At 46.1% G+C, this 12,808-nt stretch overlaps 1 protein-coding gene across 5 annotated transcripts in view; it reads left to right on the top strand.

Moving 5' to 3' along the window:
* Positions 1-12,808, top strand: part of LOC135089277 (transcriptional activator GLI3-like) — a 64,398-nt gene that overhangs the window by 41,491 nt on the left and 10,099 nt on the right. For 4 of the 5 annotated variants that reach the window (XM_063984747.1, XM_063984751.1, XM_063984750.1 and 1 more), the window contains exons 2-8: positions 8,197-8,287; positions 9,225-9,395; positions 9,628-9,747; positions 10,428-10,457; positions 11,522-11,647; positions 12,114-12,240; positions 12,474-12,744. In XM_063984747.1, the coding sequence (XP_063840817.1) occupies positions 8,285-8,287; positions 9,225-9,395; positions 9,628-9,747; positions 10,428-10,457; positions 11,522-11,647; positions 12,114-12,240; positions 12,474-12,744 (848 nt within the window). In that variant the 5' untranslated portion in view covers positions 8,197-8,284. The remainder of the gene's footprint in view (positions 1-8,196; positions 8,288-9,224; positions 9,396-9,627; positions 9,748-10,427; positions 10,458-11,521; positions 11,648-12,113; positions 12,241-12,473; positions 12,745-12,808) is intronic. The other variant, XM_063984752.1, reaches the window with a different exon arrangement.

Raw genomic sequence — 12,808 nt, 5'->3', positions numbered from 1 at the left:
GGATGCCAGGGTTCGAGGTGGTGTGACGTGGGGTGAAGCGCGTGGTGAGGTGGCGATGTGGTGGTGGCACTGGTGGGGTGGAGGAGTAGGAACGGTGGTTGTGAAGCGCGTGTGTACTAGTGGAGGCGGCGGTAGTGGTGGTGGTGGTGGTGAGGGGAGTGAGGGTGCCAGAGTGGTCGAGGTGGAGGGGTCACGGAGTAGAGAGCAGTGCCTGGTGTGCCAAGTCAGGTAGCCCTCGCCTCTAATCTTCCTGCTGGCTAATGACCCTGCAAAAGTGTCCTTGGATAGAAGAACCAAAGTCGCGCACTGCCTTCCCCAATCCCTCCCCTCACTCACTCCCTCCCTCCCTCCCTCCCTCCCTCCCTCCCTCCAGCCTCTCAACTCACAGCGCATCTCGGAAAAAAGAACATTACTCTAGATAATAATAGTAATGAGATAAATGAAAACTGTAGTGGCTCAATGTACCCCCCCGTGCTTGAAGGAGGCAGTGGCTGTGGTTCTGCATATGTTGAAGGATATATTATAAAGGTTGTAAAGGAGGGAAGTGAAATGTTAATGAAATGCTAATAACAGTAATAATTAATAAATGAATTTAAATAAGGCTACATTGAATCAATGACCCCACGTGCCTTAAGGACAGGAGTATTTGAGAAGTTGTAACGCCGCGTCAACGAATGAAAGAAAGAGTGAAGGATTGTGAAAGATTGAAGCAATAGATAGTGATGATGATAATGAATAATCACAGCCAATGTCTCCTCGTGCATGAGAGAAATTAATATTTCTATTCAATACTGAAATTTAACTTTTCTTTCTTACCGCCTTGAAATTGAAAAAAAATAGGGGTGAAGTAACGAAAAGACAGTATTATAAAGAGAAGCTAACGTTTCCACGCCTTTATGAGATTAATATTCATACTTAATAAATACCGAAGAATTATTGCCGCCTGAGTTCACTTTACCACAACAATTTCGAATGAAACAAAAATCACAAAAACGAAAGAATAAAATCATACAACAACAACACACACACACACACACACACACACACACACACACACACACACACACACACACACACACACACACACACACACACACACACACACACCGAATAAGAATGATTATCAGGGAACATCTTCGTGCTTACACAAATAAAACTTACACCAAACATCTACTGATACGCTGTCGATACGTAAATCTTTCAGTCAGTAAAAAAAAGTGTTATCTGACATTTACCTTTCCCTTAAGCACTGAACACCTGAGGATAACCAAGCTGTACACTTTTTCCTCATCATTATCTTTTCATGAGAAGGCAACTTAGTAGCGGGACTCTCCATCTTCCCTTGTCAGAGAGAGAGAGAGAGAGAGAGAGACAGACAGACAGACAGACAGACGGATACGTAAACATAGACATACAAAGAGATGAGCTAAATATTCAACGTAAAGAAAACCTGAATATAAGTATCAGTGCATAAGTTTGTAAGTGCATCAGCAACTGTACTGCACCACACTTCTACACATCCACACCACAACGACACAAGGCTGATGAGACGTGTTTATGCTCCATCGTAAACCAGCGCACTTAGGAGAGGATTCCACGTAAGGAGGTGCCAGTGAACCCACCACGTGCCGGGCCCAGTGGGGGTGAAGGTGGAGCGGAGGTTGCTAAGGGAGGTGCAGGAGATGGGGGGGACTAAGGTGGGTGGATTATGGGGGAGGTGGAAGAAAAGTGGAGGCCAGGTAAGGGTGGAGGGGAATGTGTGGCGCTGTAGAAGGGGATGGGCAGGGGAGGAGGGGGTCTAAGAGTCGTGTGGGTAGTGAGGGGAGGTGGAAAGGGTGGATCTGTGCGGTTTTCGTCTTGTTGGGTTTAAAATGTGGCGCTCAGAATGGTTTTTATTTGAAGTAATCAGTCGTCACACTTTGTAAGCGCGCTGAGGTGAGAGGAGATGCTGTGATTCGCGCATTAAGTCATTTCATTGCGCTTTGATCCTCTATTGACTTAGTTGTTTCTTCCTTTCTTGGCGCTGATGTACGACGTTTGGGATGCTGCTAATTTTACGCTACCATTTTTCACTCCTAACACTTCATTTGGAGGAGGAAACTTGTACACGGAAGTCATTTAGTACTAGCATATCAAACAAACATTTTCCCTTCCTCTCACAATCAAGAAAAACAATTACGGGTCTCAAGATAAGTACCAGAAATTTTTCACACAAGGTTCTTCAAGGTGACTGTTTATTAATGAACCTTGACACGTGCTGCTTAGTTAATCTCACTTACTCTTGCGCCTTCATTTCTTTGAACTCATTTTTCAATCGGATCTGGTTTTCTGGTCTCGTCTCCTGCTCCGGCTCGTGTCGTGTTACACATCTGTCGGGGCGCAGCAGGTGTGTTGGTGTTGGCTTCACACCTGTGCGCCTGAAGGGGGGAGGGAGATTACATACTCACGCATATCCGACTTCATTCCGTCACATCGGGAAGCCGGCAAGTGGTGTTCAGCTTGTGTACTGATGAAATTATACTAACATATGTTAATATTTTGAAGAAAACCGTATTAATTTACATTATGATTATAAACTTGAGTTATTCTGGTTCTTACATGTTTCAAGGACAAAGACACCCACCCACACACACACACACACACACACACACACACACACACACACACACACACACACACACACACACACACACACACACACACACCTATTCCATGTTAATTAGTGGGTGTAAACAGGTGTTGTGTACCTACTGCTGTGTGGAATGGCAGGGTGTAGCGGAGTGTACCAGTATAATACACTTGCCTTTGTTTCGCATCATCCTCCCTCTTCCTCCTCTCTGTCCCTCCCCCCAGTCACCTGTCTCTTTGTTATTTTTTATCTACCTGTCTGTTCTTGCTTTTTTCTGTCTCCTATCTCTCCCTGTTTCTCTGTTTCCCTTTCCCTTGTCGTCTGTGTTCTTCATCAATGGCGACATGGCGGGGTTTCTGAGGGAGAGAAAAGCGAAGGGAAAGGTAGGGATGGACAAAGGACAGTGATGGGGAGACACATTGCAGCCAGGGTTCGGAAAAGTGACGAGTCTCCAGCACTGATAACACACAAGGATAAGAACACCAGCAGTAAAAAAGATCTCACTTAAGCAAAAAATCCGGACGACGATGATAAGGAATGAGAGAAGGAGAAGAGTCCGCCACGGAATAATACAATAAGGGCGACCATGCACCGTAGTTAGGGTTACTTTAGGTTGGGATAGGCTAGATTAGGACGACGGTGATAACGCGAAAGAATAATACCACGATACGGAATAACATTGGCAAACCTTTCCTCTCCCCCATCCCCTTCCCCCCACCCCCCCCATCGCCCATGAAGGTGTTATGATGCGTGTCAGGAGGCCACGGTCAGGGTGACGGGCCTGCCTTAGTCTACAGCGTTCACGTGAGGGAGGTGGCACGCTCCGTCCTTCCGTCCGTCACACCACACTAACTTAGCCCACATAAAGTAAAGGGGTTGAAGGAATTCAGCTGCCTCACCATCTCCAGTCTTGAGCCTCGTGGCGGTGCAGTGTGTCCCAGCCTCGTCCTCCTCCCCCCGTGTATATTCTAAGCAAGTTCCTGGCACGCTGGTCCCCGGTGCCGAAGCCAGAGCCGGTGCAGAGCGTTGGGAGGCGCTGGCACTCTCAGGTCATTCACCCAGTGGCACCCTCGTCCTGGTTTTCAAGGTCTCTCGGCGGACCAGGTGACGCATTAGGCACCGTTCGCTTGTGTAATCCTTCGTACGTTCCATAATGTTTCGCTCTCGCTCTACTTGTGTGTGTGTGTGAGTGTGTGTGTGTGTGTCGCCGTGGTGCAGGCTTGAGTCCGCGGCCTAGGAGTGTATTAGGATGTATTTGGGATGTCCTTGAGTAGAATATGTTGTGTGCAGTGGTGGTAAACAATATGCTGCTTTGTATGTGAAAGAGGAACCCACACACACACACACGCACAGAGAGAGAGAGAGAGAGAGAGAGAGAGAGAGAGAGAGAGAGAGAGAGAGAGAGAGAGAGAGAGAGAGAGAGAGGAGAGGGGGGGGGGACGGAGAAATGTGTGTACGGTTTGATGTGTACGTACTTTACTCGTAGTTCCACGTACATACATACATACATAGACCGGGTAGTGACTTCATTCCCTTGTCCCTTACTAATGTGTTTTGTGTCCTAACTTGTGTGTGTGTGTGTGGTGTGTGTGTGTGTGTGTGTGTGTGTGTGTGTGTGTGTGTGTGTGGGAAGCCCTATGTAACTTCAAACTCTTAGTAACATGTAGTGAGTGTTTACTAATGAGCTTAAATGCTAAATATAAAGCTACATAAACACGCCTGCCGTACTACGTAAACACGAAAGGAAGGCTTGTCCAACACTAGAAATGGAGAGAAAAATGCTAAACCACTGCTGTGCATAAAGCGAATGAAAGAAGCAGAAATACATATTCATTTAAAGTCTGAAAGTGTCTAGATTTACATTGCCTCACACACACAACACACACACACACACACACACACAGAGAGAGAGAGAGAGAGAGAGAGAGAGAGAGAGAGAGAGAGAGAGAGAGAGAGAGAGAGAGAGAGAGAGAGAGAGAGCAAAAAGAAACACGATTATGAACTGAAACGTGACACTATATAAAACAATACTAAGCCCAAACAAAAGACGAAAGATACAAAAAAAAAAAAAAAAAACGAGAAACAGTTACTTACATCGCACGTAGTTATTTTCAGGGAAGTCAGAGAAGTAAAAAAAAATTAAAACAAAACTCTCCCGCGGAAACAATTAAATGCGTCTTATCCAGGTAAGCCCCGTGTTATTTGATGGGTTCGTGTTGTTACCTGTGGACTCGACCTTACCTGTCTGTCAGCGGGAAACGTAATGGGCAGCTGACACACCCAGACCACGTTGAAGGTCATTGACTCTGCTAACCCCTGCCATCCACCCACCCCCTCCCCTACACACACACACACACACACACACACACACACACACACACACACACACACACACACACACACACACACACACACACACACACACACACACACACACACACACACACTCTCTCTCTCTCTCTCTCTCTCTCTCTCTCTCTCTCTCTCTCTCTCTCTCTCTCTCTCTCTCTCTCTCTCTCTCTCTCTCTCTCTCTCTCTCTCTCTCTCTCTCTTAGTATATTTTCCTTCATCCACGTATCGATTTCTGCGCCTTTCTTTGTCTCTGTCGCTGCCGGAAAGTGAGGTGGTTACGTGTGTGTGTGTGTGTGTGTGTGTGTGTGTGTGTGTGTGTGTGTGTGTGTGTGTGTGTGTGTGTGTGTGTGAGTGAGGCATGTGAAGTCTTGCGTGTTTGGAAATGCCTTCGGAATTACCGGGTAAATATTATTAGTGAGGAAGAGTTGAGGTGCATTGAACTTGGGCAGGACAGGTGAAGGCAAAGAAATGTTGCGGAATACCTGGCAACGTCATGAGAGAGAGAGAGAGAGAGAGAGAGAGAGAGAGAGAGAGAGAGAGAGAGAGAGAGAGAGAGAGAGAGAGAGAGAGAGAGAGAGAGAGAGAGAGAATAACGACTACAATACACATAGGAAACGAAAATAAGAGACGAATGTCCTGGGTACTAAAAAAAAAAGAACACTGACAGTAGGAAGAAAAAAGTGGTAGAAAATGGGATGTTGAGAAACCATGCAGGGGTGTTAGACAAGGGGAGGACGAGGGGAAGGGTAAGCTAGGGTACACTTCGAGAATAAAGTGTTGCGTAAGTGCTCCTTCAAATTAAGCACCGAAAGAGAGAGAGAGAGAGAGAGAGAGAGAGAGAGAGAGAGAGAACGAAAAGATATGAAACTCAACTCGAAAGCCTCTGAAACGTCATCGCTCGTAAATAGAATCGATGTTACTGAGTGAATAAAAAAAAATGTTAAAAAAAATATGAGGAAGGAGAAAAATAGTTAGTGAAAATAAATACGTGTTTTCAGGACTGCTTTCTTTATTGATTGGCACAACACGGGATGGGGAGGGGAGGGGAAGGGGAAGAAAGGGAGGGGAGAGGAAAGGAGAGAAGAGGGAAGGGAGGGAAAGGGGGAGTGAGGGGGGAGACGAGGGGTCAAATACCTCGCTTAAACTTAAGTTGGCAAGTTAAGACGTCCTTGAGATTGTTATGAGAGAGAGAGAGAGAGAGAGAGAGAGAGAGAGAGAGAGAGAGAGAGAGAGAGAGAGAGAGAGAGAGAGAGAGAGAGAGAGAGAGAGAGAGAGAGATGGCAATGAACTTGGTACTAATAGTAGATTGTGTGTGTGTGTGTGTGTGAGAGAGAGAGAGAGAGAGAGAGAGAGAGAGAGAGAGAGAGAGAGAGAGAGAGAGAGAGAGAGAGAGAGAGAGAGAGAGAGAAAGGGCTGACACTGAACTTGGTAGTAACAGTATACACACACACACACACACACACACACACACACACACCTGTGCGTGGGTTTCGGATGTACATGTGTGTTTGTAGGTCACAGAAAAGGGGAGAGGGGGGAAACACACGCACACACATACACACACACACACACACACACACACACACACACACACACACACACACACACACACACACACAGAGAGAGAGAGAGAGAGAGAGAGAGAGAGAGAGAGAGAGAGAGAGAGAGAGAGAGAGAGAGAGAGAGAGAGAGAGAGTATAAATTATGGCGTTGCTACAGGAAAGTTACGACGCAATTTCAGAGAGAGAGAGAGAGAGAGAGAGAGAGAGAGAGAGAGAGAGAGAGAGAGAGAGAGAGAGAGAGAGAGAGAGAGAGAGAGAGAGAGAGTCTAAAAAAACAGGAAAAAGAAAAAAAAACATTAGTACAGATTTAGACTAAGGCAACAGCTGCATAGAGAAAAAGAAAGAGGGAACGAATAGAGGAATTAGAGAGAGGAGGAGGAGGAGGAGGAGGAGGAAGAGGACAATCATCACAGGTGTTTGAGTCGTTGATTTAAGAGTTGGGGTACACCTGAGGGGACATAGGGCACAGCATGAGGCCAGGTTATTCACCCCTGCGTGTGCGGTAAGGGGCAGGGGGGCTATCAGAGTGCTCTCGTGTGTGTGTGTGTGTGTGTGTGTGTGTGTGTGTGTGTGTGTGAATGGTAAGATAATGTGTACCAAGATTGTGTTCTAGGTGACTTGTGTGTGTGTGTGTGTGTGTGTGTGTGTGTGTGCGTTAGTATTGTTTCCGTTGTTTATTTCTGGGTTTTTTTTTCTTGTTTCGTGTCCTTGTGATTGTTTTCTTCCTGTGTTGTGTTCACTCCCTGAGTACTGTAACTTTTTTGTTTGTTTGTTTGTTTGTTTGTCAATCAATGTGTGTCTGGTTAGGGTTTCGTAAGTGTGTGTGTGTGTGTGTGTGTGTGTGTGTGTGTGTGTGTGTGTGTGTGTGTGCAGGTGGATAAGTCGGTGTTTCCTTTGCCATTCTTTTCCTAGTTTTCTATTTTTTTCATTTATTTATTGTTTCCTTTACTTTCTTTCTTCATCTGTTTCCTTTATATCTCTCTACCCTTTACCTTTCCCTTTCCATCTACTTTTTTTCTTTCTTTTCCTTCTATCTGTCAATCTATCTATCTATCAGTCTATCTATTATGTATTTCCTGGTTTCTTCCTTTCTCAACCTGATTACCACACTCATCCTCAAATATTTTAACCTTTTTCCTTCAAACACACGTGCATCGGAATGTTGCCCCCTCCCCCCCCTAATGATTAGCTTCAGTGATCACTGGCGTACCCCTCTTACCTGTCGTCATCAACACCTGTGCGGGGCCACGTAACTGATGACTCATTGAACTACGTACTTGTGCAGTCAAATTTCAGTTAAATAGTTCGAGTTATTTAATTTTCTCCTACTTTTTATGATTCTTTTTTTTTTATTCGTACTGTGGATGGTGTTATAGTGCTGAGAATTTTGTTTTGTGTGCGTGTTATTAGTAATAGCAGTAGTTGTAGTAGTAGCAGTAGTAGTAGTAGTAGGAGGAGGAGGAGAAGGAGAAGGAGGAGGAGGAGGAGAGGAGTTCTAGTAATATGATAGTAGTAGTAGTAGTAGTAGTAGTAGTAGTAGTAGTAGTAGTAACAGTAGCACCAGCAGCACCACCACCACCATTATCACTACCTTTACTATCATGTTCACTATCGACTTTTTATATTAACGGTATTTCTTTTTCTCTTCCTCAGACTGACAGAATTTTGAGGCCCCGAGGAGACAGCTGCCCGCCTTGCCGCGCCTCGTCATGTGTTATTGCTCCCGCTGAGTCGCCTACAGATGGTGAGTGAATGGCTGTAGCTGAGTGAATGCCTTGGGGAATGAAAAGTCACGAATCCCTTCACTTTCTAATCTAAAAACGTCATTAATGGATCTTCAGAGTGATAGGATTATGATTTTCTCGTCGTTATGATTTTAGTGAATGATCCTAAATGAATGTCCGAGGGAATATGAAAAAAAGGTGAAGGATAGCGTTGTCTCTTATCTCTAATCTTGCTTAATAGGTGTTAAAGTGGCTAAGTTCGTGTTTAATACATAATTGCATTTCATTACTTTCCTGTTCGTGTGTTTTTGCATTATGTATTATGGTTCTGGTTTGCCTTATTTTTTTATTTTCTTATTTTTTTGTTCGCGTGTGTTTGTGCCAAAATTTATTGCCGTTGTGATTCTCCTTGCAAGATTTTTACACCCTTTGCTGTATTAATGTGAAGAGAACCGGCAGTGTTGGCAGATCTTTTTGTTCTTCTCACCTCTTCCTTCACTCGTCTCTCCCCTTCCTTCACTCCCTTGCTACACTCCTACACTCCCTCCGTTCCTTCACCCATGACTTGCCCCCACTCCTTCCCTCCTACGCTTCCCTCACTTCCCTTTTCTGTTCCCATCGCTTCCACACCTATTATTAAACTCCCTCTCTCTTTCTCTCCGTCCCTACCCTTCCCTCGTTTCCCCTTTCTACCCATTCCTTACACCCTTAATTCCCCTTCTTTAACCTCTCCTTTCTTCCCTCCTCCCCTCTACACATCCATTTCTCCATCAGTCCTACCCCTGTTTTCAATCGCATTATTCTTTCTCCATCTCCCTTTTGTTGTCTATTTCGATGCCCCTATGCCCTTGAAATCTTTGGAGCTTTCCACACTAACCTCTTATCTCCCTTTTTACTCTCCCTTCTGATTCCAACATGTGTCTCATTCTTATCTCTCCTTCCCTTCCCTCTCCCCAGCCAGCCAAAATGGGTGAGGAGTGGGACATTGACTCAATCAAGGAGGAGGACTGGGAGGAGAGGGCCGTGTACCTGGTGCCTGACACGCCCACAGAGGAGACCTGCCCCAACCATGCCACGCTCTCCCTCCCTCGCAACCTCGTCCTCAAAGCCTCCGGAACCATTTCAGACGTGAGTGTTCTGGCGAGTTTTGTTTGTGGTCTTGATTTAAGGGAGTTTTATTGATGTGTTGTGGTGGTTTTTAGTTTTGTGTAGTCTCCCTCTCTCCCTCTCTCATTCCTCCCATTTCTCAATATTATGTCTAGCCTCCCTCACTACTGCTACACACACCACATTGCATATCAACACAGTACTCTACTGCTGCAGGAGAGTCACGCCCTATGCTTCGTCTCTCCCCTCACAGGTCATGGGTATCTGGAGCACTGACTACATCCCCAGAGGAACACGATTCGGGCCTCTGGTGGGCAAACGCTACGCCAAGGATGAGGTTCCCAAGACTGCCAACAGGAAATACTTCTGGCGGGTGAGTGTTCCTAGTGTTCTTCTGGGAGGGGTGCTTGGGGGTGGTTCTCTGGGTCCTTTTAGGGTGCTAGGGTCCCGTGGGGTTCTTCTAGGGTGCTGTTTGGGTGCGTGAAGGCCGGGCATGACTGGGTATCCTGAGTGCGTCGGCGAGCTGTTGTCTTGCATTCATAAAAGGCGCCCAGGTGGTGATTTATATAATGTTCGTGGGTGTGGGTTGCATAAACATTCAATACCCACTCTTCCCTACGTGTCTCTCACATACCCACATACCCATATACCCACATACCGCCCTGGGAGCACCGACACGACAGCTTACTTTAAATTCAAAGGTTATGACTAAACTTTTTCCCTTCATCTTGCAATCATTCACTCTCTCTGGTTTCTAAATAAAGTTTTTCGCACAAGGATCGATGCGGTTCAATAATGGGTTTAATTTTAGTGCTACTTGCTGGGAGAGGGAGCGTGGTGGTGGTGGTAGTGGTAGTAGCGGTGGTGGAAGTAGTGGTGGAATGCTTCAGCACGTGGGGATCTATAGAGGTGTGGCTGTGGTGGAGTAGAACAACACACCTGGTCCTCGTCAGCACCTGTACCTGTAATTACCTTCACACATAACATAAGCATAAGGACACGCCGACTTAAGCCTGTGTGGTGACTGGTTTCCGTCTCTCTTATTTCCTTTAGGTGGATCTGGGCCTGGGAAAGCGAGTGGAGGTAATGAAAATAGAAGGTTTTATTGCTGTAACCTTGCATGGTATCTATCCCTTACCTCTTCTTCTGTCTCCTGTTTCTTTTCCCACTTTCGCCTCATCCCTCGTCGCCTCCGTGCAGTACATACTAATTTCACTCCTTTAACGTTGCTTTGATAACATCGCTTCACCTCCCAAAACATTGCAATTCATGATGACAAGATAGAGATGTGTTTTTGTATTCTCTCTTGCTTCCCTTCTTAAATGGCCTTCCTTTCACCTCCCCCTTATCAAAAAGAAACAAAAAATCCGTTCGTTGTAGTAATATGTTGCTTCAATATTTAACTAATTACCCCTATTGTATGTATGGGGTGTGAGTGTCTGTCTGTCTGTCTGTCTGTCTGGCTCCGATACCCTCCCATACCCATAAAGGTTGCGTCACTGTCTTTGTGCATTCCTTCCTAACATGCACCCCCTTGCTCTTCACTCCAGCTTAGTTCCCCCTTCGAAGCTTCAGTACAATCAGCTTATTAACCCTCGTAATCTCGTATCTATGTGTGCTATACAGACTTGTGGTATTCTTTGTGTGTGTGTGTGTGTGTGTGTGTGTGTGTGTGTGTGTGTGTGTGTGTGTGTGTGTGTGTGTGTGTGTGTGTGTGTGTGTGTGTAAGCCTCGAAGTATCCAGTTCAATATTGTTCGTCCTTGATCTCTTCCTGGTTTTGTATTTTTAGACAAGTTCTTGTGAGTGTGAAATTTAAGCCCTCCTTCATCATCCATCTCTCCTCCTCCTCCTCCTCTTCCTCCTCCTCCTCATCCTCCTCTTCCTCCTCCTCTTGACTCGCGCTTACTTTTTATTCCTCTTTCTCCTACTTATCCTCATACCTTCGTGTCTATTTTTTCCTTCTTCCTTCACCTCCCTTTCCTCACCTCCTTATCTCTCTCTCTTATTCTCCTCTTCATTCTCATTTTCCTCATTCTCGTCTTATCGTCTTTCACTACATACCCCGTCCTTATCCTCCTTCTCACCCTCCTCTGTTACCCATTACCTTACCAGAATCATCTTATACCTTCTTCTTCCCCTCCTTCAGGTATATCGAGGGGACGAGCTATACTACTACATCGACGGCTACGACACCAGCAGAGCCAACTGGATGCGTTACGTGAATCCTGCCTACAGCTCAGAGTCTCAGAACCTTATTGCCTGCCAGTACAAGGTAAGGGGACAGTAGGATGTGATGTGCTTGGGATTGTGTTAGTTTTTGCTTTAGAGGAGTGAAATGTGGGTAAGGTTTGTGGTTCTCTAGTTTTTTGTCGCTGTTGTTTTTTTTAGTCTTATTCTTTTCACGTGTCAAGGGGGAAAATGTTAGTAGGATTTCTGCTTCTCTATTTCTTTTTTTTTTCGTCTTCCTCTTCTTTTCACTGTTAAGGAGTTTAGTTAAAGGTTCACAAAAAGTGTTAGTTACTACAGAGTTTGCAAAGAGTTAGGGGGTTTAGTTCTGGAGAGCTTATTTGGGTGCAAAGGAAAAAAAAACATATACATTTAAAATCAAGCAGTGTCGTGTTTATTGGAAAAGAAAAACGGACACGGAACACACCAGACATCAAGGAGAGAGTTTGAGATGTTTGTGTTGCGTGTTCCTCGTACTGGCAAACTAACGTGGCTTTCTCTCCGCTCCTCAGTCCAACATTTACTTCTACACCATCAAGCCGATCCTGCCCAACCAAGAGCTGCTGGTGTGGTACTGCAAGGAGTTCGCCACCAGACTGAACTACCCGCTCACCGGCGAACAGATGCTGCTGAAGATCCGTGAGTGTTGACGTGGTGTTGGCGGCGGTGTTGTTGGTGTATATATGGTGCAAATACTCAGCGTTCTTCCGCATTTACGTATAAGGAATACAAGATGTTCTGTGTCAATGTTTAACCTAAGCGTAGGTGAATGTCTTTTGTCTCCGTGAGGTTTGAAGTGAACACGAGACAAAAGGTGCGAGTCGTTGCCCCGAGGCTGACCTTCCTCCTCCCCTTCTCCCCCCCCCCCCCAGGCCAGCAGGTGAGCGAGGTGGAGGTGAAGGACGAGCCGGAGGAGTCAGTGGCCAAGGCTTCCACCACCACCGCCACCACCACGTCCCCGGCACGTTCCGCCTCTGCCGCGTCCCCCACCACGTTCGAGACGCGCCACGGCCAGCTGACCCCCACGGAGGGCTCGGTGCGGTCAGACGAAGGTTATGACAGCAACGGCTACCACCAGGACTTCAACCTGCCCGAGGACTCTTCGGACTCTGAGGGGGACAACAACTACGTGCTGGACTTTAGGTGAGTGTGAGGCGCCGCTGGCTTGTTGGGGACGCTTGGTGTGTTTGGTTCTTTCTTTCCCCTC

Source organism: Scylla paramamosain, chromosome 32 (assembly GCF_035594125.1).
Source record: "Scylla paramamosain isolate STU-SP2022 chromosome 32, ASM3559412v1, whole genome shotgun sequence".
Taxonomy (NCBI): domain Eukaryota; kingdom Metazoa; phylum Arthropoda; class Malacostraca; order Decapoda; family Portunidae; genus Scylla; species Scylla paramamosain.
Note: the sequence above shows the minus strand (reverse complement) of the source record. Positions and strands in the feature narration are given on the sequence as shown.